General features: G+C 44.3%; 2 protein-coding genes and 1 pseudogene across 11 annotated transcripts in view; 2 read left to right on the forward strand and 1 right to left on the reverse strand.

Moving 5' to 3' along the window:
• CELF1 (CUGBP Elav-like family member 1) overlaps positions 1-2,162 on the reverse strand; it is a 75,300-nt gene extending 73,138 nt beyond the window's left edge. For 7 of the 10 annotated variants that reach the window (XM_059142168.1, XM_059142141.1, XM_059142184.1 and 4 more), the window contains exon 1: positions 1,993-2,161. The gene's annotated coding sequence lies outside the window, so the exon portion shown is untranslated. Of the gene's footprint in view, positions 1-1,992 lie in introns of all 10 variants that reach the window. The other 3 variants (XM_059142159.1, XM_059142207.1, XM_059142176.1) reach the window with 3 other exon arrangements.
• An 8,996-nt stretch (positions 2,163-11,158) lies between these two features.
• Positions 11,159-11,762, forward strand: LOC131839654 (small kinetochore-associated protein-like; annotated as a pseudogene).
• Positions 11,763-18,892: 7,130 nt separating this feature from the next.
• PTPMT1 (protein tyrosine phosphatase mitochondrial 1) lies at positions 18,893-24,757 on the forward strand. The gene is made up of 4 exons (XM_059142295.1): positions 18,893-19,437; positions 19,552-19,632; positions 22,687-22,878; positions 24,417-24,757. The coding sequence occupies exons 1-4, from the start codon at positions 19,042-19,044 to the stop codon at positions 24,573-24,575; spliced, it is 828 nt and encodes a 275-aa protein (XP_058998278.1). The 5' UTR covers positions 18,893-19,041; the 3' UTR covers positions 24,576-24,757.
• The last annotated feature ends 294 nt before the right edge of the window (positions 24,758-25,051 follow it).

The following is a 25,051-nucleotide window of genomic DNA, read 5'->3' on the forward strand; positions in this document are numbered from 1 at the left end:
CAAATCTTTAGAAAAATAAACATTCTGGCTCAAAATCTCACTGTCTCTTCGACCACAGGCACTTTCACGTGTACTGCACTAAAGCTGAATTAGCACCCAGAAGACAGACACTATTTCCTCCATCTTGCAGATGAGAATAAACTGAGGCGCTAAACAGTTAAGTAACTTGGTCAAGGCTATATAGCCAGCAACTGACAAAGCAAGGATCACCAGGCCTTTTAACTTCAATCACAGGGCCCTTGCCATTCCAGGCAATTTGCATTGTTGCTCCTAATATTGTCTGCTTGTTTTTTTTTTTTTTAAATTTATGATGAGACTCTCTTAAGAATCCTTGCTATGTAACTTTGGGCAAGTATGTCACTTAACCTCTGGAGACCTCAGTTTCCTCATCTGCAAAGCAAGAGTGGGAAAAGAGATCTTACCTCTAATAGGCCCACATGCTAACGGATTTTAAGCCTAGATACCACCTAGGGTAAGAAAACCTAATGTGCAAGAGTGAATGGAGAAAAGTTGAGACCTATGCTCTGGGCCAAGAGCCATTCTTAATGGAAACAGGTGGTGGACAATCAAGAAGGAAAAAAACCACTGGAGGAACCACAAACTTCCTGGTTAAATGAACAGCTGAAAGCTTCAGCTTTGCTTTACTAACAATACTTCAGTCTTGGCTAATTCATAATCAGAAACTACACACTGTAAGTAAAGCTAGGAAGAGTATAAAAACTTGCGGGGTGGGGGGGCAATAGTTTATGCATGCTATGGTAACTTCATGATCTTCCGCGTGGACTCATTAATGTTAAAACAGAAAGAATCCCGGTGTGCTTCCATGTGGAGACGCCTTCTTCCTCACCAAGAATGTTAAGGAGAAACTGAACTTGCATAGCACTCTAAGAGACGCCACACTCGAGGAAAGGAGCCGACCCAACACTTGCGGAGAAGGTGCAAGAATGCAATTAAAGCTTCTCCGATCTACAAAGAATCAAAGACAGCGAAAAGACCTTTAAAAGAAGTTGTTCCTGTAAAGGATTCGCGGAGTACTGTAACCTCTTACACTGCAAGCATTATAAAGCACTGCCGCCCGCTATTTAAAACTGTTATATAGCCTTTCTCTTCGAGAGTAAAGGGTAATAAAAGTACAGCATTAACTCTGCTGGAGAGAAAAAGATTCCATTTTGCTGAAACAGGCTCCGACCAAAATCTCACCACCTTCCCGTCAACTAGGAGGATGAGCCTGAACCAACAAGAAGCTCCTTGGAACCTGTGCTATACTCCTAAGAATTAAAACAACATCTTGCCCCTAAAACCGCAACCAAGACACCACCTGCTTTAAATCCAAAGCCAGGTCCCTAGAAAAAAAAGCTCTTCACTGCGCTCTCCGCGCTCTCGGGTGCGAGATTCCAGCCCTGCTACTAGGCCACGACTGGGTGAGCACCTGATGTGGGGGGAGGGCGAGCCAAGGCCCTAGCGGATCCGGGGCGAGGAGCGGGGGGCTCTCAAGGCTCCCGAACAGAAGCGCTAACCCCCAGAAAGGCAGGGGTCCTGAGCTCTCTTCCAGGGGTCGGCACCAAGAACACGTGGGACGTCAGAAGGAAGGAAGGGGTGTCCCGGGCAGACAGCCTGGGTCTGGCACCGCGGCCGGAAAAAAGAGTGGAGCTACCCCTGGGCAGGGAACGGAGCCCTCGGGGCCCGCAGGGTGAAGGCAAAGGGCGCGGAGAGAGGGGACAAGGCCACGAGGAGGGCGGGTCTCCCTGGGCGCGGGGGCACGCGCCGAACTAGCGCGACGGGACCCGGGGAGCGGAGGGCCCCGACACGCGGGAGGAGATCGCCGACCTGCCCCCGGGGCGCGGGAAGCCAGAAGCGGCCGCGCCCGAAGGGCCCTGTGACCCGCGGCCGCCAGGACCGGACCCGCCCCGCGGCGCCTTCCTCCTGCCTCCTTTCCCTCCCTCGCTCCCTCCCTCCACCCGCGGCCCGTTAACCCGTGGCCACCGCACTCACCAGCGGCTGCACCTGAGCCCGCCGCTACCTCAGCTGCTGCCTGCGCCTCCGCAGCCGCCGCCGCCGCCTCGCTGCTGAGGCCGAGTCCCGGGGGAGCCTCCGCGTCCCGCCGCCGCTGCCGCTGCCGCCAGAGCAGAACACCCCAAAATGGCGGCACTTCCGGCACCTACCACCGGCGAGGAGGGCTGAGGAGGAGGAGGGGGAGGGCGGTGAGAGGGAACGTACCACCGCGGTGCCGCCCGCAGCGCCGAGCCGAGCGGAGAACGGTGCAGGGCCCAGCGGAGCGCGCGGCGCTACAGCGCCCCCTTGGACTGGGGAGTGGAAAAGCAGCCGCGCCGAAGCCCTGGGCGCTGCGGGCGGAACCCTCAGCCCGGGGAGCTGCAGGAGCGCATCTCTTTGTCTCGGAGCGCTGCTGCTGCAAAGGGTCGGAAGACCCGGCCTGAGAGTCTGAGGTTCTTGCCCCTGCGCACCGTACCCACAGGAGTTCTCGATGACTTGGTGGACGAGGACCTCTGCTTGGCACTGAATTATGCGCATAATAAAATATTTGATGAATGAATGAATGAGTGAATGGAATGGCGCTTGGCCAGCTTTGGGCACATGACACACCCTCCTTCTGCCCCAACAGACAAGCAACGAGATCCAGGCCTTCTTCCGTCTTTGCTGAGATGTGGAACGTGAATGTAATTGCAAGCTTTCAGAGTTAGGGGAGTGCTTTCTAACAGGATGATCCGCCTGTGAACGCACAACCTTGCAAAAATTCCTGCAGCGCCAGGAAGCTCGTAAGGGTTCTTATCAAGAGACTGATTGCTCAGCCCTAACCTACATTTCCCAGAAAAAAAATTTTTAAACAACCCAGGTTAGGTCCCAAAAGACCTCCTTCAGAGTGACTCAGGAATCCCTAGATCTAGGTGGAATTCAAACTACAACTGTTGTTCGCTTGTTTGTTTAAAAAGGCTAATGCAGGTCCTACACCTTATGTGACAGTGAAATATACATAAAAAAAGAAAACTTAGAGGCGCCTGGGTGGCTCAGCACTTAACCTTCTGCCTCTGCTCACGTCATGATCCCAGGGTCCTGGGATCCAATCCCCCCTATCAGGCTCCCAGCTCAGCTGGAAGCCTGCTTCTTCCTCTTGCACTCCCCCTTCTTGTGTTCCCTCTCTCGCTGTCTCTCTCTCTGTGTCAAATAAATAAAATCTTTAAAAATAATAATAGCTAACATTTGTAAAAAAAAAAAAAAAAAAAAAAAAAAACCGAAAGAAAGAAAGAAAAGAAGAAGAAAGAAAGAAGAAAAGAAAGGAAGGAAACTAGAAAATTTAGTTCTGGGCCCTTTTGGACCCAGCAACAGGCAATTAACTCTTGGGTTTGCAAATGTTTTCTCTGAAACATCATCTGGCTTCCCAGAGCAAATAATTCCTATATCCACAAATACTGATTATACTCTACCTCACCACAAAAAATAAAAAAAATAGGGGATCCTGGGGATGCCTGGGTGGCTCAGTGGGTTAAGCCTCTGCCTTCAGCTCAGGTCATGATCTCAGGGTCCTGGGATCAAGCCCCGCATAGGGTCTCTGCTCAGTAAGGAGCCCTCTCTCAGTCTGCCTCTCTGCCTACTTGTGCTCGTTCTCTGTCAAATAAATAAATAAAATCTTTAAAAAAAAAAAAAAAGAAAAAGAAAGAAAGAAAGAAAGAAAAGAAAAAAAATAGGGTGCCTGGGTGACTCAGCTGGTTAAGCATCTGCCTTTGACTCAGGTCATGATCCCAGGGTTCTGAGATGGAGCTGCCTGCTCATCCAGGAGTCTGCTTCTCCCTCTGCCCCTTTCCCTGTTCATGCTTGCTCTCTCTCTCTGAAATAAGTAAATAAAAATATTTTAATTAACTAATTAATTAATAAGGGCACTCCCAAGCAGAAGCCTCAAGGGTTTTCCCATGTATTAGAAACACCTCTTTCCTCCTTGGGGGTTAGAGGGAAACTAACATAGTTTTCCTGGTACCATACAGACAGGAACAATTAGCTCCTGATGCATTATCATATTCCCTAATTGTACCATATAGTTTATCATTTCGTATACATTTATAATGCTGATATGTGATCTTGTTCTTGTTAATAAGTGTATGTGTAATTTACTGAAAACACCCTATATTTATAGATCATTACAACTTATAGAATGCTGTCATATACATCACCACAATTAATTTTATATTGGTCTCCCAGCTGCCACAGATTGTACAAACTTTGTAAACAGAGATTGTCTTTGTGGGCCACAGAATCATCCAGATATGCACCAGGCTCACTTCCTTACTTCCTTCAGGTCTTGACGTAAATGTCACCTTCTCACCTGGGCTTTCGCTGACCACCTCATTTATAATTATACACACAGAGGGGTGCCTGCATGGCTCAGTCAGTTAAGGGTCTGCCTTCAAGTCCTGGGATCCAGCCCCATGTCAGGCTTCCTGCTCAGCGGGGGTCTGCTTCTTCCACTGCCCCGTCCTCTGCTTGTGCTGTCTCTTTTTCTCTCTCACTCTCTCTCAAATAAATAAATAAGATCTTTTAAAAAACAAATAAATAAAATAAAATCTCACACACACACAGAAAGACAGAAATAATGAAATAAAATTACACACACAAACACCCATGCTTCTAATCCCCCTTTTCTGGCTTGTTTTTATCCAAATCACTAATCACCATCTAACACAGTGTATTTTGTACTTCATATTTTACTCACTTTATTTGTACCCCACCCCAATTATATGGTAAATTCTACAGGAATAGGATCTTAGTCTTTTTTTATCCTCAGGGCCTAGAAAAATGCCTACCTATAATAGATGCTCAATAAATTGTACTGGTTTTTAAATTTGACGTAGATATATTGTGAAATGGTTTTTAAATTTGACTTAGATATAGTCAAATTTTTAAATTTGACTGGTTTTTAAATTTGACTTAGATATATTGTGAAATGGCTACCACAATAAGATTAGTTAACATCCTCATCTCATATAGATAGAAATTTTTTTTTCTTTCTTGTGTTGAGAACTCTTAGGATCTACTCTTTTAACAACTTTCCCATAGCCCAGACCACAGTGTTAACTATAGTCATCAAGTTGTATATTACATCCTAAGTACTTACTTATAACTGGAAGCTTGTACCTTTTGACTGTCTTTATCCATTTCCCCTCCCCCGTCAATACATATTGTTGAACTGAATAAGCATACCTAGGTGTTTATTATGGAATAAGAGAATGAATTGTTTACCCTTCAGAAGCTTCCTAGAATCTATGATTATAAATATATGGCTAATATATTAATAATAAAATTAAAATGATATATTAATATATCATATATAAATAATATATTAATAATAAAATTTAAAATTAAAGTTAATATATTAATAATAAACTACATATAAATATGTGATTATAAATTATATGAATATAATGAGTTAGATGAAGGTAGGGATCACGACCATTTTCTTTTTTTTTTTTTTTAAGATTTATTTATTTATTTGACAGAGAGAGATTACAAGTAGGCAGAGAGGCAGGCAGAGAGAGAGAGGAGGAAGCAGGCTCCCTGCTGAGCAGAGAGCCTGATGCGGGACTCGATCCCAGGACCCTGAGATCATGACCTGAGCCGAAGGCAGCGGCTCAACCCACTGAGCCACCCAGGCGCCCCACGACCATTTTCTTATTCTCTGGTTTCTCCATGTTTTTTTCATAATATCTGACTTAGATATTTCTTGAAGGGCAACCAGAAACTTTCCCCTATTTTATCTGCCTCTTCACTTAGGGCTCCCATTGGCAGAGGAAGTAACACTTGTCGCAAGGTACCAGGCTTCCTCTTGCATCTCGTTACCAAGGCAGGAGCCTGCTTCTCCCTCTCCCTCTGCCCCTCCTTGTGTTCTCTCTCTTGCTCTGTTCTCTTTGTCTCAAATAAATTTTAAAAATCTTTAAAGAGGGGGCACCCAGCTGGCTCAGTCAGTTGAGCACATGACTCTTGATTTTGAGGTTGTCAGTTTGAGCTTCGCGTTGGGTGCAGAGATTAACTTAAAATATAATATTCTGGGGCGCCTGGGTGGCTCAGTCATTAGGTGTCTGCCTTCGCTCAGGTTGTGATCCTAGGGTCCTGGGGTCCAGCCCCGCATCAGGCTCCCTGCTCAGCAGGAGGCCTGCTTCTTGCTCTCCCACTCCCCCTGCTTGTGTTCCCTCTCTCACTGTCTCTCTCTGCCTCATAAATAAATAAAATCTTTAAAAAAAAATAAAAATAAGAAATAAAATCTTAAGGGGCACCTGGATGACTCAGTCAGTTAAGTAAGCAGCTCTTGATTTGGGCTCAGATCATGATCTCAGGGCTGTGAGACCAAAGGCTGCATGGAGCTCAGCGTTGGGCGTGGAGCCTGCTAAAGATCCTCTCAGCTTGCCTGGGTAGCTCAGTTGACTAAGTGTCTGCCTTTGGCTTAGGTCATGATCCCAGGATCCTGCTCAGCGGGAGCCTGTTTCTCACTCTGTGCCTGACGCTCTGCCTACTTGTGCTGGTGAGCACACTTGCGCTCTCTTGCTCTGTCAAATAAATAAATAAATACAATCTTTAAAAAAAAGATCCTCTCTCTCCCTCTCTAGGAAAAAAAGGAAAAAAAGTAATTAAAAAAAAAAACTTAAAAAAATAACAGTGCTCTGAATCCTCACCACTTGTCATTGCCCTAATTTTAGTCATTCTGCTAGGATATAGTGATATTTCACTATGGGTTTTTTTTTTGTTTTTTTTTTTTGGAGCCTAAACCTACAACCCCAAAATCAAGAGTCACACACTCAAACTGAGCCAGCCAGGCACCCTTTATTGTGGTTTAAATTTTTACTTCCTGGGGTGCCTGGGTGGTTTGGTGGGTTGAAGCCTCTGCCTTCGGCTCGGGTCGTGGTCCTGGGGTCCTGGGGTCGAGCCCTGCATCGGGTTCTCTGCTTGGTGGGAGGCCTGCTTCCTCCTCTCCGTCTCTCTGCCTGCCTCTCTGCCTGCTTGTGGCCTCTGTCTGTCAAGTAAATAAATTAAAAAATCTTTAAAAAAATAATAAATAAATAAATAAATAAATTTTTACTTCCTTAATGATGTTGAGAGGCTTTATAAAATGTTTATTGACTATTTAAATATGCTCTCTTGTGAACAGTCTACTTAAGTCTTTCTTTCTCCCTCTCTCTCCCAAGACTCTTAGTTTAGTAGGAGATACAGATATATCTATAGGAGATATAGATATATCGAAAGGTACATACTTTTTTTTTTTTTTTTTTTTTTAAGTAGGCTCCATGACTGGTGTGGAGACCAGTGCAGAGCAAACTCACAACCCAAGATCAAGACCCATGAAATCAAGACCTGAGGGGAGATCACTTAACTGACTGAGCCACCCAGGTGCTACAGTTTTTTTTATGTTTTGAATACAAGTCCCTTGCTGGATATATGTGGTGCTTATGTCTTCTCCCGGTGTGGCTTGCCTTTACCATCTTAATGGTTTCTCTCTTTCTTTCTTTTTTAAAGATTTTATTTATTTATTTGACAGAGATCACAAGTAGGCAGAGGCAGGCAGAGAGAGAGGAGGAAGCAAGCTCCCCGCTGAGCAGAGAGCCCGATGTCGGGCTTGATCCCAAGACCCTGGGATCAAGACCTGAGCCAAAGGCTGAAGCTTTAACCCACTGAGCCACCCAGGTGCCCCTCTTAATGGTTTCTTTTGATGAAAAATATTTTTAATTTTAATATGGCCTTGTTTTTTGTTTTGTTTTGTTTTGTTTTGTTTTTGTTTTGTTTTCAAGGTCCTGTTTTTTGGTCCTTATTTTATGGTTGGTGATTTCTGTGTTCTGTTTGAGAGATTTTTGTTTAGCCAGGTCATGAAAATTTTCTCCTTTATTGGTTTAATCTTTCACACTTAGATCTAAGATCCATCTACTGTTTTTATATATGGTATGAGAGGAGGGTCACAGTTCTTTTCTTTTGTCTTTCTCTGTAGATATCCAGCTGATCCATTACTATTTAGAAAGGCCATCTTTTCCCACTGAGATTTGCAGTTAGACTTGCTTCTTTCTTTTTCTTTCTTTCTTTCTTTCTTTCTTTCTTTCTTTCTTTCTTTCTTTCTTTCTTTTCTTTCCAGTAGGCTCCACACCAAGGCTTGAAAAGGCTTGAACTTATGACCCCGAGATTAAGAATCACATGCTCCACCAATTGAGCAAGTCAGGTGCCCTGAAGCTTTTTTTTTTGAACTCTCACATTGGTAGTTGGAATAAAAACAGTACAACCACTTTGGAAGACCGATTGACTGTATCTACGAAACCCAAACAATTAAATGGACTTGTATGTACCCTGTGATGCAGTAATTCCATTCCCAACAGAAATGAGTACATTATTTTTTTACCAAAAGAATTGTTTGTAGCACTTTTATTAATAATAACCTGCCCCCCCCAAATAACTCAAACTGGAAAAGGTAGATAAATTGTGCAATATATTTATAGCAGACTATTTATATAACAAGGACAAGGAAGAAACTGCTACTAAGGATGAGTCCCATAGACATACTATTAAGTAAAACAAGTCAGGAAAAAAAAACACAGGGGCGCCTGGGTGGCTCAGTGGGTTAGAGCCTCTGTCTTCAGCTCAGGTCATGATCCCGGGGTCCTGGAATCGAGCCTCGCATCGGGCTCTCTGCTCAGCAGGGAGCCTGCTTCCCCCTCTCTCTGTCTGCCTCTCTGCCTACTTGTGATCTCTGTCTGTCAAATAAATAAATAAAATCTTTAAAAAAAATAGTTAAAAAAAAAAGAAAAAAAGCACATCTTGCACAAGTCTATTTAATTGAAGTTTGAGAATAGGTAAAAATAATAAGAAATGTCAGGATAGAGGTAATCTTTGCCAGGAAGTGGGGATTGACTATGAACTAAAGGGAGTATGAGCGAACTTTCTGGAATATTGGAATGTGTTACATCTTCGTCTGAGGGATGGTCTCATAGATGTATAAATATATGAAATTTATCACACCTTACACTTGGAATTTGCGTGTTTTCTATGGCCAGGAAGAATAACAACAAACAACCCATTAGACAAATGGACAAGGAAATAAACATACAATTCACAGAAAGAATACAAATGGCCAATAAACAAAAAAAGTTCAATCTAACAAATAATTAAAGATATTAAAATTAAAACAATGTGGATTTTTTGGACTGTCAAATGGGAGATAAATAATTTTAAAAGATGATGGAGTTGTGAACATTAGGCATGCTTGGTGTATATACATACAGCCATATAGGAGGGAAACAATCATTAAAATTAAAAACATTCATACCTATTTATATAAAATTCTAGAAAATGCTAATTAATCTATAGCAGATCAGTGGTTGCTGAGGAATAGGGTAAGGGAATAAAGAGGTATGGGAAGAAGGGGTTACAAAGGAAACCGAAAACACTTATTTGGAGGTAATGGATACATTCTATTATCTTCATTATGGTGATGTTTTCACAAGTACATACATATATCAAAATGTATTAAAGCATATACTTTATTTAAAAAAATAAAAAAGATTTAGAGCACCTCAGTGGCCCAGTTGGTTAAGCATCTGTCCTCGGCTGGGGTCATGATCCCAGGGTCCTGGGCTGAGTCTCATGTCAGGCTCCCTACTCAGCAGGGAGTCTCCTTCTCCCTCTCCCTCTGCCCCTCCCCCTGCCCGTGTTCACAGTTTCTCTCTGTCTCAAATAAATAAATAAAATCTTAAAAATAAATAAATCACTTAATTTTTTAAAAAAGATTTTATTTATTTACTTGAGAGAGAGACAGTGAGAGAGAGCATGAATGAGGAGAAGGTCAGAAAGAGAAGCAGACTCCCCATGGAGCTGGGAGCCCGATGCGGGACTCGATCCCAGGACTCCAGGATCATGACCTGGGCCGAAGGCAGTCGTCCAACCAACTGAGCCACCCAGGCGTCCCAATCACTTAATTTTTTAAAAAAGATTTAATTTTTATTATTTATTATTTATTATTTTTAAAGATTTCTTTATTTATTTCTTTGATAGAGATCACAGAGGCAGAGAGAAAGGCAGAGAGAGAGGAAGTGAAGCAGGCTCCCTGCCGAGCAGAAAGCCCAACGCAGGGCTCCATCCCAGGACTCTGGGTTCATGACCTGAGTCAAAGGCAGAGGCATTAACACACTGAGCCACCCAGGCGCCCCAAAAGATTTAATTTTTAAAGTAATCTATGCCTGGCATGGGTCCAGAACTCACAGCCCTGAGATCAAGAGTCACTTGCTCCACCGACTGAGCCAGCCAGGTAACCCTAAAGTGTATACTTTAAATACATGTAGTTTCGTGTATGTCAATTATACTCAGGAAAACTATAATGCAGCATTCTTTGACTTGGCCAACTAGTATTTATTGAGTGCCAACTAGTCAGGCACTGGGCTAGACAATGGGGTTATAGGCATGAATGCAATAGACAAGGTCCCTGCCCTCATGGAAGTGACTATATTTCTAATTGGTTAAAAAAAAAAAAAGGCGCTAACCAGTTGGGTTCCCCATCCATCAATGGGGAAATAGTTATGGAAATGCTGTATCCAGTAGCTGCTGTGGAGAGTGTCTTTTGAATCCAGAGCAACCAGAGCAGTGGGCAGTGCAGCAGGCACCTGGGGACAGCCAGTGTGACCTATACAACGACCTGCATGGTAAAATAGTGTATACACTGCAGCTTCCGTCGGTGCTCAGTGGCGGCCCACCCCCCCACCAAATGTGAACCACTTCTTAGAGGCTTTTATCTGTTAAGTCCAAAGAAGTCAATGTTTCCAGACTTCTTCATTCAGGAGGTTCAAAGAATGTTGGTACAAAAATCATCAAACTGAGGGGTGTCTGACTTCAGCTCCAGTCATGATCTTGGGGACCTGGGACAGAGCCCCCGGTCTGGCTCAGCTCTGTTCTCACTCTCCCTCAAATAAATAAAATCTTTTTTTTTTTTTTTAAGATTTTATTTGTTTATTTGACAGACAGAGATTACAAGTAGACAGAGAGGCAGGCAGAGAGAGAGAGAGGGAAGCAGGCTCCCCGCTGAGCAGAGAGCCCAACTCGGGACTCAATCCCAGGACCCTGGGATCATGACCTGAGCCAAAGGCAGCGGCTTAACCCACTGAACGAACCACCCAGGCGCCCTCAAATAAATAAAATCTTTAAAACGAAAATCATCAAACTGAAGCAAGAAAATGGACAGGTAGAAGCTGCAGACACTGCCATCAAGAGGAAGGTCAGAAAGAGTCGCAAACCACAGAGTTAAGCCGAATCAGAGGAGGAGCTTGAGGATAGGAACCACCCCCAGGCTATCGGGGAGCAGTTGCCCCAGAAGCTGACTAAAAGAACGGAAAGACGTGACCCAATAGATGGAGCTGCTGGGAACGTTGCTGGCGGACAGCTGGGCAAAGGCGCCAACCCAGTTTCAAGCAGTGAGTGAGACCCTGGCATCACAGCAAAAATACGCATGATCCCGTGGCCTCTAAGGTGTTGTTAGAAACTTTGTAAGGTGAGCTGAAGCTTTTTAAAGAAACAGCCAAAATACAGATGGAGGAGTTCCAGGCCCTGAAAGTAAAGTTGAAGATGAAAGAAGAGAGGGCCCGGTTCACTGAACGGCAGATTTTATGTAACAGTCAAGTAAATGATTTTACAACAGCCCTTGAGGAAATGGAGCAGCTATTAGAAATGTGATAAAAAGCAAGTGGCCAGATGGCTCCCTCTTGGGGAGGAAGTCTCAGAGAAAGCCACTTCGAACATCTGCTTGTTGGCCATGATCTAGGATTCACCAGACGTGGAAGGAAAGCAGTTTCTGCAGTAGGATTCAGGATAGTGTATGCTGGCATGGAGGTTCCACCTGTAAGCAAGTGTTCCCAGCCTTCGGATGGGTCAGCTTTCCTGAATCTCACCCATATGTAACATAACAGAGGGGCTTGGAAGGGGCCTAACGGAGAGAGGCCCGGAAGCTCGGATCAATGTCCTAGGCAACAAAGTAGCATGCCTGTAAGAATCAGGAGACAAAACTAGCCACAGCCAGAGGATCCAGAAGGTCCCATCCAGATACGCGGGAAGAAAACTTTAATTGTACAAGGGAGCACTAGCGCTCTATGAGAGAAGTTGCTGAGGGGACATGCACTCCCCTTCTAACTTGGGACACATTCTGTCCCATCCTGGTTGGGCTCTGTACCTCATGGTAAATTTATGAACTTGAAGCAGATTAATAAATGGAGTGAAAGTATAGATAGCAATAATACCTACCTGAAACTATGTATCTTAGAGTTTTCATGTAAATCACTTACATAGTGCACCTGGGTGGATCACTCATTAAGCATCTGCCTTTGGCTCAGTCATGATCCCAGGGTCCTGGGATTGAGCCCCACATTGGGCTCCCTGCTCAGCAGGAAGCCTGCTTCTCCCTCTCTCCCTCCCCCTGATTGTGTTCCCTCTCTCACTGTGTCTCTCTCTATCAAATGAATAAATAAACTCTTAAAAAATAAATCATATATATATATATATATATATATATATATAATGTTTGTAAAATGCTGTTTCTATTTTTTTTTAAGATTTTATTTATTTATTTGACAGACAGAGATCACAAGTAGGCAGAGAAACAGGCAGAGGGAGAGGAGGAAGCAGGCTCCCTGCTGAGCAGAGAACCCGATGCGGGGCTCGATCCCAGGACCCTGGGATCATGACCTGAGCCGAAGTCAGAGGCTTTAACCCACTGAGCCACCCAGGCACCCCTGTAAAATGCTGTTTTTAAAGTAAATATTCTATAACTAGTTTATAACTTTGAGAAATGATAAAATGATAGTACAATTATTACACATGGGTCTATCAAAATCTTTTAGAAAGCTACATAGGGGCACCTGGCTGGCTCACTTGGTGGAGCATGTGACTCTTGATCTCAGGGTTGTGAGTTCAAACCCCGTGCTGGGTGTAGAGATAACATAGAAACAAAATCCTTAAAAAAAAAAAAAAAGAAAGAAAAATATATAAGCTGCCACAAAAAGATGTTAAAAACACACAGTTAAGTACTAAAAAGCAAGTTACAAAATTCCCAATTTTGTTTTAAGGAAATACATATATATATTCAAAACTTCCATGTTAAAAACTGAGGGAAGGGGGTTAGTTTTTTTGTAGGCGGTAAATATGGGAAGATGTGGGCCTGGGAAGGACTAGTGAGAGATACGGGATTTGAGTCCCTGGATTGTTGCTATTTGCTTACTTGCCCTTTTTTTTTTTTTTTAAAGATTTTATTTATTTATTTGACAGACAGAGAGAGAAATAGCAGTAGGCAGAGAGGCAGGCAGAGAGAGAGGAGAAGTAGGCTCTCCGCTGAGCAGAGAGCCCAATGCGGGACTCGATCCCAGGACCCCAAGATCATTACCTGAGCTGAAGGCAGAGGCTCAACCCACTGAGCCACCCAGGCGCCCACTTACTTGCCCTTTCTGAGGTTTGTATGAGTCAGTAGATCATCCACGTTGCCCAAGCTAGTTAAGATTTGGGCATCTAGGGGTGTTTGGCTGGCTCAGTTAGAGGAGCATGCAACTCTTGAACTCGGGGTTGTGAGTTTGAGACCCCGTTTGGCAGAGACATTACTTCAATAGATAAACTGATGCTTCTTATCCATTCATCCACTGACAGACACCTGGGTTAGGTGCTGCCCAACTCATTTTTTTTTTTTTAGTTTATTTATTTAAATCATCTCTATACCCAACAGGGGGGAGTGTGTGTGTGTGTGTGTACACACACAGGGGACTATTATTCAGCCTTAAAACGGAAGCAAATTATGGGTTGCCTGGGTGGCTCAGTGGATTAAGCCTCAGTGGATTAATCAGGTCATGATCCCAGGGTCCTGGGATGGAGCCCCACATCAGGCTCTCTGCCTGCCTCTCTGCCTACTTGTGATCTCTGTCAAATAAATAAATAAACTCTTAAAAGAAAAAAAAAAAAAGGAAGCTAATTCTGACACCTGGCATAACACGGATGAACTTTGAGGATATTATCTTAAGTGAAATAATCCAGTCACAAAAGGACAAATAGTAGGTGATGTCACTTATATGCGGTATCTAGAGTAGTTAAGATTACAATAACAGAAAGTAAAATGGTGGCAGCTAACGAACATGAAAAGATATCAACATCACTCATCATCAGGGAAATGCAAATCAAAACCAGAGTGAGATATCACCTCACCCCTGTCAAAATGAGTAAAATAAAAAACACAAGAAACCGAGTGTTGGCAAGAAAAAAGAACCCTCATGCACTGTTGCATGCCAATTGGTGCCGTCTCTTTGGAAAACAGCATGGAAGTTCCTCAAAAAAATAAAAATAAGGGTCACCACACGATCCAATAATTCCACTACTGGGTATTCACCCAAAGTAAATGAAAACACTAATTTGAAAAGATACACACACCCCTATGTTTATTGCAGCATTATTTACAATACCCAAGATATGGAAGCAACTCAAGTGTCCATCCATAGATAAATGGACAAAGAAGATGAGGCATATAATACTGGGATATTATCTGGCCATAAAAAAGAATGGGATCTTACCAGCTACCACAGCATGGATGGACCTAGAGGATATAGTGCTAAGTGAAATAAGTCAGAGAAAGACAAATACCATATGATTTCACTCAGATGTGGAATTTAAGAAACAAAATAAATGAACAAAGGAAAAACAGACCAAAAAAACCCCAGACTCTTAAATAAAAAGAACACACTGGTGGTTGCCAGAGGAAAGGTGGGTGGAGAGAAGTGAGGATAAAGGGGATTAAGAGTGATGATGAGAGGGGCCTAGTGCCTGGCTGGCTCAGTCAGTAGAACAGAAGACTCTTCATGTCAGGGCCACCTGGGTGGCTCAGTGGGTTAAGCCTCTGCCTTTGGCTCAGGTCATGATCTCAGGGTTCTGGGATGGAGCCCCACATCTGTCTCTCAGCTCAACGGGGAGCCTGGTTCCCCCTTTCTCTCTGCCTTCCTCTCTACTTGTGATCTCTCTGTCAAATAAATAAAATATTTAAAAAAAAAAGACATCTTCATGTCAGGGTTGTGAGCTTCAGCTCCATATCGGCTCTAGAGATTACTTAAGAATAAAATCTTTTTTTTTTTTAAGATTTTATTTATTTATTTGACAGAGATCACAAGTAGGCAGAGAGGCAGGCAGAGAGAGAGAGGAGGAAGCAGGCTCCCTGGCAAGCAGAGAGCCCGATGTGGGACTCAATCCGAGGACCCCGAGATCATGATCCGAGCCGAAGGCAGCGGCCCACCCACTGAGCCACCCAGGCGCCCAAGAATAAAATCTTTTAAAAAAATTTTTTTGGGAGTGCCTGGGTGGCTCAGTGGGTTAAAGCCTCTGCCTTCAGCTCAGGTCGTAATCCCAGGGTCCTGGGATCAAGCCCCACATCGGGCTCTCTGCTCAGCAGGGAGCCTGTTTCCTCCTCTCTGCCTACTTGTGATTTCTGTAAAAGAAATAAATAACATCTTAAAAAAATATTTGTTGAATCATAAAAAAGAGTTGTTTCTTTCTTTCTTTCTTTTTTAAGATTCTATTTATTTATTTGACAGAGATCACAAGTAGGAGAGGTGCAGGCAGAGAGAGAACTCTGGAAGCAGGCTCCCTGCCGAAGCAGAGAGCCTGATGTGGGACTTGATCCCAGGACCCCGGGATCCTGACCTGAGCTGAAAGCAGAGGCTTTAACCCACTGAGCCACCCAGGCACCCCAAGTTGTTTATTTCTTTTAAAGATTTTTGTTTATTTGTCAAAGACAGAGAGAACAAAAACAGGGGGGGCAGCAGGCAGAGGGAGAAGCAGGCTCCCCACTGAGCAGGGAGCCCACTGCGGGGCCTGGTCCCAGGACCCTGGGATCATGATCTGAGCCGAAGGCAGACACTTAAGTGACTGTGCCACCCAGGCACCCCAAAGAGTTAACCATTATATTGTACATCTGTAACTAATAGAACACTGTATGTATATTATAATTCAGTAAAGAAAGAAAGAAAAAGAGATTAAAAATGAGATTAAAAAGTGTAAAAAAAAAAGAGAAAGAGAGAGAAAGATAGAGGAAGAGAGAGGGACAAAGGGGAAAAAAGTAGTGGTTACCAGAGGCTGGAGGAAGGGTGGTATGGGGAGTTGTTTATTTTTTTATTTTTTATTTTTTTAAAGATTTTATTTATTTATTTGACAGAGAGAAATCACAAGTAGATGGAGAGGCAGGCAGAGAGAGAGGGAAGCAGGCTCTCCGCTGAGCAGAGAGCCCGATGCGGGACTCGATCCCAGGACTCTGAGATCATGACCCGAGCCGAAGGCAGCGGCTTAACCCACTGAGCCACCCAGGCGCCCCTGTTTATTTTTTTTTAATTAATTTACTTTTTTAAAAATATTTTGTTTATTTGGCAGGAAAGACACAGCGAGAGAGGGAACACAAGCAGGGTATTGGGAGAGGCAGATAAACAGGCTTCCCACTGAGCAGAAAGACTGATGCAGGGCTGGATCTCAGGACCCTGAGATCATGACCTGAGCCAAAGGCAGATGCTTGATGACTGAGCCAACCAGGCACCCCAAATTAATTTACTATTTTAAAAAAGGATTTTATTTATTTATTTTAGAGAGAATGAGAGAAAGAGAGAGCACAACTGGGGGGTAAGAGAAGGGGCAAAGGGAGAGGGAGAAGCAGACTCCCTGCTGAGCAGAGAGCCCTACGCAGGCCTCCATCCCAGGACCCCTGGATCATGACCCAAGCTGAAGGCAGATGCTTAACTGATCCAGGGACCTTTAGTAACTCAGATTAATCAGGACTCTGCCACGTAGAACTCATTCCTGCTGAGATGATTCCAGCCGCCCTCATCACCACTCCAGTCCCCAAGAGGAGAAAAAGAGTGTGAAGGAGACTTGAGGAGTTACGGACTGGGCCTGTTCGTCTTGATGCTGGCGCACACATCACTTCCTCTCACGTTCCATCGGAGGCGACTGAGTCCTGTATCCCTTCTTACTGCAAGGGACACTGAGCATATGATGGCTCAGATATTGTAAGAGAAGTGGATAAAGAATTTTGGTGGACAGTTTGTCTCTAAAAAGAAAAAACCAAAATCCCTGGGGGAACATACATCTAACTGAAACAATTATCTCCACTACTGGAAACCCTCACTTTTTATATATCATTTTGAAGAGTTTGCATTTTTTAATAAACATATTACTATTATAATGAGAAACTACAAAGCAAAACCAGGGTAGAGGGAGTGACAATAAAATATCTGCATAAAAGCTGAAATTAAAAAAAAAACAAAAAACACACTAAACTCCTTGTTTATTTTTAATTTTTAATTTTTTTATTTTTCAAAATTTTTAATTTTTTTATTTTTAAAAAATATTTTATCTATTGGGGCACCTAGGTGGCTCTTCTCCTTCGCCTGCTTCTCCCTCTCCCACTCCTCCTGCTTATAGTTCTTTCTCTTGCTGTGTCTCTCTCTGTCAAATAAATAAAATCTAAAAAAAAAGTTTTATTTATTTTTTAAGAGAAAGAGACAGCACGAGGGAGGAGGCAGGAGAGGGAGAAGCAGACTCCCCGCTGAGCAGCGAGCCTGATGTGGTCCTGATCCCAGGACCCTCAGATATGACCAGAGCCAAAGGCAGATGCTCAACCGACTGAGCCACTCAGGCACCCCAACTCCTTGGTTTTTTTATTTCTTTGTTTAGATTATTTATTTATTCACGAGAGAGAGAGGCAGAGGGAGAGGGAATGAGACGGGGAGAAGCAGGCTCCCCACTGAGCAGGGAGACAAACACGGGTCTCAATTTTAGGACTCTGGGATCCTGACCTGGGCAGAAGGCAGACACTTAACTGACAGAGCCACCCAGGAGTCCGCAATTCCTTGTTTTAAAAAACAAAAAACCAAAAAAGCTACTGAACTCCTTGTTAAAAAAAAAAAAAAAAAGCTGAAACCACTTAATCAGTTAAAAAAAAAAACAAAACCCAACGTAAATTTCCATCACAGAAGAATGGGTAAATAAATGATGGTATAGGCCTACTGGGTAAGTTATATCTCAACAAAGCTGTTACAAAAGTTTTCTAGTGGTACACATAGGAAATTAGAGGAAAAAACATGCATCTGAGGTGGTAAGATTATGGATAATTAAATTCTACTTTGCTGTATTTTCCAATTGCTATGAGTACGTATGACTTTTTTCTTGTTTTCTTAAGTAAACTCTAACCCCCATGTGGAGCTTGAACTCACAACCCCAAAAGATCAAGAGTTGCATGCTCCTCCCACTAGGCCATTTGGGCAACCCAGGTATGTATTACTTCTACAAGAAGAAAAGAAACCTTTTTAAAATAGCACCAGAACCATTTTCCACTTAAACGTAAATAAGCGGCATCACAACCATTTCTCTTACCTCTCTGTAGGGTGTGGTTTTTACATTTAAGCTTATCACAATACTTCAGTATATTTTCATAATTGTTAGATATTATATTTATGATTTATGTATTTTTTCTTCACACACACACACATATATATATATATATATATATATATATATATATATATATATATATACTGGGGTTTGGGCAGGAGGAGGGAGCAAGGGGTTCCGGCGATGGGAGGGTGGGAGGAGGGCCGTATCAGCCCAGGTGCCCCTCCAACCCTCTCCGCCGAGATAGGGGCCCCCACCCATGAGATAGGAGGCCCCACCCTCGCCCGGGCTAAACGCTTAAAGCCCCTTCCACAACTCGGCCCTTCCGTGCTGCCCCGACCGCAGAGTCTCTTCCTGGGCTGCTCTTTCTTTCGGTGGGGTCACACCCTCACCTGGGGTCGCAGCCCCCTCCCTCTGCCCAGGGCCCGCTCTTCCTCGGCCCGGGACCGGTTCCGCTGCGGGGTCAGAACGCCCCCTCACCTGGGGTCCCAGTCCCTTCCCTCGGGAGGGAGGCCGCCGGCCCCGGGCAGGGGACCCTGTTTCACACGTGGTAGAGTCGCAGGCCTCGCGCCCAGGAATCCCTGGTCCCTCCCACAGGCCGGCGGCCCCTCCTCCCGAGCCATGGAGGCAGGCGGGGGGGGCCCCGGCTCTCCCGCCCAGCGCAAGGAGGCCGGGCCCAGAGTCTTGGCGCCCGAGAGGCCCACGCCGACCGCGTCGACTTCGCGGGAGGCGGTAGACGACTCGCCGCCCCCGTCCCCGCCGCCCACAGGGCTCCTCTCGCGGTCGCCGACCTCGAGCCTAGGCGCGGGCAGGTTGCGGCTGCGCCAGGCCGGCTGGGGCGGGATGGCGGCCGGCGCGCTCCTGGAGGCCGGCCTGGCCCGGGTGCTCTTCTACCCGACGCTGTTGTACACCGTGTTCCGTGGGAAAGTGCCGGGCCGGGCGCACCGCGAGTGGTACCACCGCATTGACCCCACGGTGCTGCTGGGGGCGCTGCCCCTGCGGAGCATGACGCGCCGGGTGAGCCGCGGCGGGGGAGCCGGGCCGGGAGGCCGGGCCGCGGCGGGACTGGGAGCCGGCGAGCGCCGCCCACTCCTCAGCGGCCCTGTCTGAGCTCCCTCTTTGCCTCGGCAGCTGGTACAGGACGAGAACGTGCGCGGGGTCATCACCATGAACGAGGAGTATGAGACGCGGTTCCTGTGTAACTCCTCAAAGGTGAGGAGCTGGCAGCGCGCCAGGGGGCAGGGGCAAGGGCAGGGGCGCCCGCCAGCCCCGCCCGCCACCCTGGCTGGGCCTGGGGGACCGGGGTGGGCGAAGTTGGTGGAGAGCGAGCTGCTGGTGACCGTGCACCAGAGACACGTGCCCCCAGGCTTTTTCCGCCTCTTCAGGAGGAGGGTCCGCCCTCTAAACTTAAATGGCTTCGCTGGAGGTAGAAACTAATTATGAAAGAGAAACCGACGTGAAAGGCATTTAAAAGCATTGACAAAGTCTGCCTACTCCGTTGTGCACAAATATATTCTTAATTTCCGTAATTGGAGTCAGTAACCAAATCAAAAGGCAATTTTTCTAAGGCTTGATTTCATTCATTCAACACTTAGCGAGCACAACATCAAGCATTGCCTTAGGCATTCAAGATGAAGACCCTATAAACTCTAAGAAGAAAAGCCACCCCCCCCCCCCAGTCCCCAAGAGTAATTTATCATAAAACCACCCCCTGAAAAATTGTGTAGGTTTCATCTGGCATTAATTTGAGGGAATTTTTATTCATATGTTAACGATAAAGTGGAACTCCAAAGTATTGTCATACAGAGTTCAGACCTAAAACATAATTTTCATTAAGTTTCAATTCCTGTTTGTGGAACTCTCCACAATGGTTAATATAAAGACATTGCCCTGCGATGTCTGGGTGGATCACTCGGTTAAGCATGGGACTCTTGATTTTGGCTCAGGTCATGGTCTTAGTTCTTAGGTCTTAGGTCTGGCTCCTTTATGGGTGTGAAGCCTGCTTAAGATTGTCTCCCTCCCTTCCCCACATCAAATAAATAAACAATGATGTTGCCCTATCTTTATCATGTTGACATCTATTAGCTCTACACAGTCATCTTTCTTGTTTACTGATACAACCTGATGAAGATGCTATTATTTCAACCCATAGGTTTGTTGTTGTTTTTTTTGTGTGTGACCTTAGAAATGGACTCATATTTAAAATATATTCATTAATGGGATGCTGGGTGGCTCAGTGGGTTAAGCCTCTGCCTTTCAGCTCAGGTCATGATCTCAGGGTCCTGGGATCCAGCCCTGCATGGGGCTCTCTGCTCAGCAGGGAGCCTGCTTCCCCTCTCTCCCTGCCTGCCTCTCTGCCTACTTGTAATCTCTCTGTCAACTAACTAAATAAATATAATCTAAAAAAAGTTTAAAATATATTCATTAGTGATGACATACATTTTTAAGAAATGGGTAACAGTTCCTTGGACTGCCCAGAGTACTTTGCTACAAGGCCTCAGGAATTATTAGCCAAAATGTTAAATGTTCCTTCCTGTGATCAGTCCTGTGGTGTAAGAGTCACAAAAAGTCTTTGCGGGGGGGGGGGGGGGGCTGGGTGGCTCAGTGGGTGGGCCGCTGCCTTCAGCTCAGGTCATGATCTCGGGGTCCTCGGATTGAGTCCCACATCGGGCTCTCTGCTTGCCAGGGAGCCTGCTTCCTCCTCTCTCTGCCTGCCTCTCTGCCTACTTGTGATCTCTCTCTGTCAAATGGATAAATAAAATCTTAAAAAAAAAAAAAAAGTCTTTGGGTCTGAGACATTGACACCTGTCGATGCAGCTACATTACCTAACTAGCCTAGAGAGCAGTGGTTCTCACATTTTAATAAGCATAAATATTATCGAGCAGTCTTGTTAAAATGGCAGATTTATAGGTACAACCCCCTAGAAATTCTGACTTAGGAACTTTAGGGTGGGTCCAGGAATCGAGTATTTAGCAAATTTCCTAGGTATTTCTGGCATAATTGATGCAAACCCCATGCTGCAAACCTGCTGTTTTTTGTTAATTTCATGAGCAGTATAAAATATTGACTTTCACTCAGTCATAAAGTCTTTGGTTCCAACTAAACAGCTTAACAGATTAGCTGGAGCCTATTTGGAGTCTTTTTTTTTTTTTCTTCCCCCTAAGATTTTACTTTTTAAGTAATTTAAGCCCAAGGTGGGACTTGAACTTAGAACCAGATCAAAAGTTGCAAGGTCAGCCAGGTACCACCTTATCTGGAGTCTTAAGGAAAAAAAACTGCTTGTTACGCCAGAGGCCTTATTTCATCTATTGCTTATTTTTTTCTGAAATGATAATGTACTAACAAAGGTAGGTGTGGTGTTTGAATTTTAAAATGGTAACTCTACTTTCTAGCATGTACTCTCTCAAAAAAATGAGGCAAAGAAGAGACTTAAAGAGAAATAAAAAGCTCTTGCAAAATATAGTAGTCCAACCCTACAGTCCGGTCACTGCACAGGTGCCACAATTATGCAAAAACAGTTATACAACTTTTGTAATGAATTTTATACAACTAATATTATGCAGCTAAAGATTCAGATACCCAAAGGGTACTTTAAGAACATTTTAAATCTTTTTTTAAAAAAGATTTTATTTATTTATTTGATAGAGACAGCGAGAGAGGGAACACAAGCAGGGAGAATGGGAGAGGGAGAGGCAGGCTTCCCGCTGAGCAGAGATCCTGATGTGGGGCTCGGTCCCAGGATCCTGGGATCATGACCTGAGCAGAAGGCAGATGCTTAATGACTGAGCCACCCAGGCGCCCCAAGAATATTTTAAATCTTGAACATAATTCTAACTCAGTAGCATAGCTGTTGTTTGATGAAAGACCAACCATGCAGGCCAGCTCTTTTTTTTTTTTTTTTTTTTTTTTTAAGATTTTATTTATTTATTTGACACACAGAGAGAATACAGGCAGGGGGAGTGGTAGGGAGAGGGAGAAGCAGGCTCCCACAGAGCAGGAAGCCCAATGCTGGGCTCAATCCCAGGACTCTGGGATCATGACCTGAGCCAAAGGCAGATGTTTAACCAACTGAGCCACTTAGGTGCCCCAGGTCAGCCATTTTAAAGACATCTCTGTAAGAAGTTCCTTGTTTAGCAAATAGTAAACAGTATATTCACATTGTAGTAAACTCTAAGCTTCCTTGTTTGTTGTCTCTTGGTAGCCTGTATTCATACCACTCATGTTGGGTTTTTTTCATTCTTTTATGCTGGCGGACCTGGTTCCAGGAATGGAGGAACGTAGGAGTCGAGCAGCTGCGGCTTAGCACAGTAGACATGACTGGAGTTCCAACCTTGGCTAACCTCCAGAAAGGAGTCCAGTTTGCTCTCAAGTACCAGGAGCAGGGCCAGTCTGTCTATGTGCATTGTAAGGCTGGGCGCTCCAGGAGTGCCACTATGGTGGCAGCATATCTGATTCAGGTAGGAAAGGTCTTTCTGGACTGATCTATTTACAGCATATTTCTAGAACTTCAGTAACATGGTCTGCTAGAAGGCCTTGGTGGCAGGAGCCATGTCCCCAGTTTCAGACTGTTGGGAGGTGGAAAGCACCTGAAGCCTGCAGATAGGCTGATCTCTGGCTTTGCCACCTAACAGCTGCGTGACCTCAGGCAAAAGTGGCTTCCCCTCTCTGATCCTCAAACTAAATGTGTCATGAAGCTTGAATGAGAAAGTATGTCAAGCATTGACCTACCTACAACAGGTACTCAAAAAATGAAGTTGCAAAGGATGTTAACACCAGAAAAAGGCTAAAATAAAAGCACTTCTTATAAATAGCATGTCAGAAGATCTAGTACTACAGATAATAGTGCTAGTCACTTACAGCTCTGTAGGACTCAAGATTTCTTAAAGTATTTCAGAATAAAGTTCCAGTATTAGTTTCTAGAAACAGAGGATCCAATGAAATTCTATTACTTTATGAAGGGCAGTTGTGAGGCTTTTAAGAATATTTATGAGCAAATACTCTGTAGTCCCTTATTCCCTATTACACAACTCCCAACTTGACTCATTTTTGTTACCTATCTGGCCCCTGTAGAGCATTTTACTAAGTTATGTGGATAGTTTAAGGAAAAAAATGGGGCACCTGGGTGGTTCAGTGGGTTGGGCCGCTGCCTTCGGCTCGGGTCATGATCTCAGGGTCCTGGGATCGAGTCCCACATCGGGCTCTCTGCTCAGCGGGGAGCCTGCTTCCTCCTCTCTCTCTCTCTGCCTGCCTCTCTGCCTACTTGTGATGTCTCTCTGTCAAATAAATAAAATAAAAAAATCTTTAAAAAAAAAAAAAAAAAAAAAAAAAAAAAAAGGAAAAAAATGTAGAGATAAGAGGCCTGGCTTTGAGTTACTGTGGACTGGAAAGTATGTGATTTAATAGTATTAAAGCTTTGATCATTAGGACTCCATTTACTGGAAATGGGTGCTCAGGAGGATAGTTTGGATTTAGTGAGAATTGACCTAGCTGGGCTTGAAATCTGTAGTTTCTCAGTTTTATTGAGTTCTAAACCTGACGACACAGAAATAACCCTCCTACTTAAAGCTAAAAAGAGTGCTGTTTTCCTAGCCGTGGTGGCAAGTTGGATAAAAACATCTACCATATACTCTCTCCAGGAAACTCACAACCAACAGCCCAGCTCCCAGAGGACATCTAATAGGCCCATGCAGGCTTGAATTAGGATCTCAGCTTTGCATGGTCAGCCTTGTTTTTCCAGGGTTTGGCAGAGCAAGAATTAGGTAGAAAGACTGACTTGTTCCCTCAGCCTATTGCAAAGTATTGTGGGATTGGTTGACTGAGGGGGTCATAATACCCACCCCCATTTATAACATTTGGGACATGTTTTTTAAATCCCCCTCAAAATGAAGTTTTTAAAATAATGAAATTCTGAGAGTCCATTAGCACCTGTTATTAGGTCAAGGACACCTTAACACCTGCTCCTTTCTTTCTCTGATTTCCCAATCCTGTACTTCAGGTGTACAACTGGAGTCCAGAGGAGGCTGTAAGAGCCATCACCAAGATCCGGTCACACATCCACATCAGATCTGGCCAGTTGGAAGTTCTCAAAGAGTTCCACAAGGAGATTACTGCAGGGGCAGCAAAGGATAAGACTGGTCATACATCACAGACGTGAAATACACAGATCAGAAAGAACTCAAGACAACCCTGCTTGCTACAGATTCAAATGATTTTAACAGGACCAAGGGGATTTAAGCCCAGACTTGACATAGCAGAAGTGTGCTAAGTAATGGATAATTTTGCTCCCTTTGTCTTGTTTCACTTTCCTGATGGAACACTGTTGTGTGTCTAGAGAGATTTAGTGTGGCTTCAATTCACTGGTTATGGGGATATGGGACGAGGGTTCTTGTTTTCTCAAATAGGGTCAAAGAAATCTATTGTGTATCTAACACTTTGGCTAATGATATTTAGCATGACTCAGAAACATTTAACATTGGGAAAAGAGAGGAGAAATACTCAGCTCAGTTGTCAGACCCCAATTCACTGGCGCCAAGGGCTCTCTTCCCCTTTTGGAGCAGTGATCCTGTATGTAGAAAAGGAAGTACAGGATCCAATCCTGTACCTGTGGCGGGTATATAATCTGTTTACCTT

This window comes from Mustela lutreola, chromosome 1, assembly GCF_030435805.1.
Source record: "Mustela lutreola isolate mMusLut2 chromosome 1, mMusLut2.pri, whole genome shotgun sequence".
Lineage (NCBI taxonomy): Eukaryota > Metazoa > Chordata > Mammalia > Carnivora > Mustelidae > Mustela > Mustela lutreola.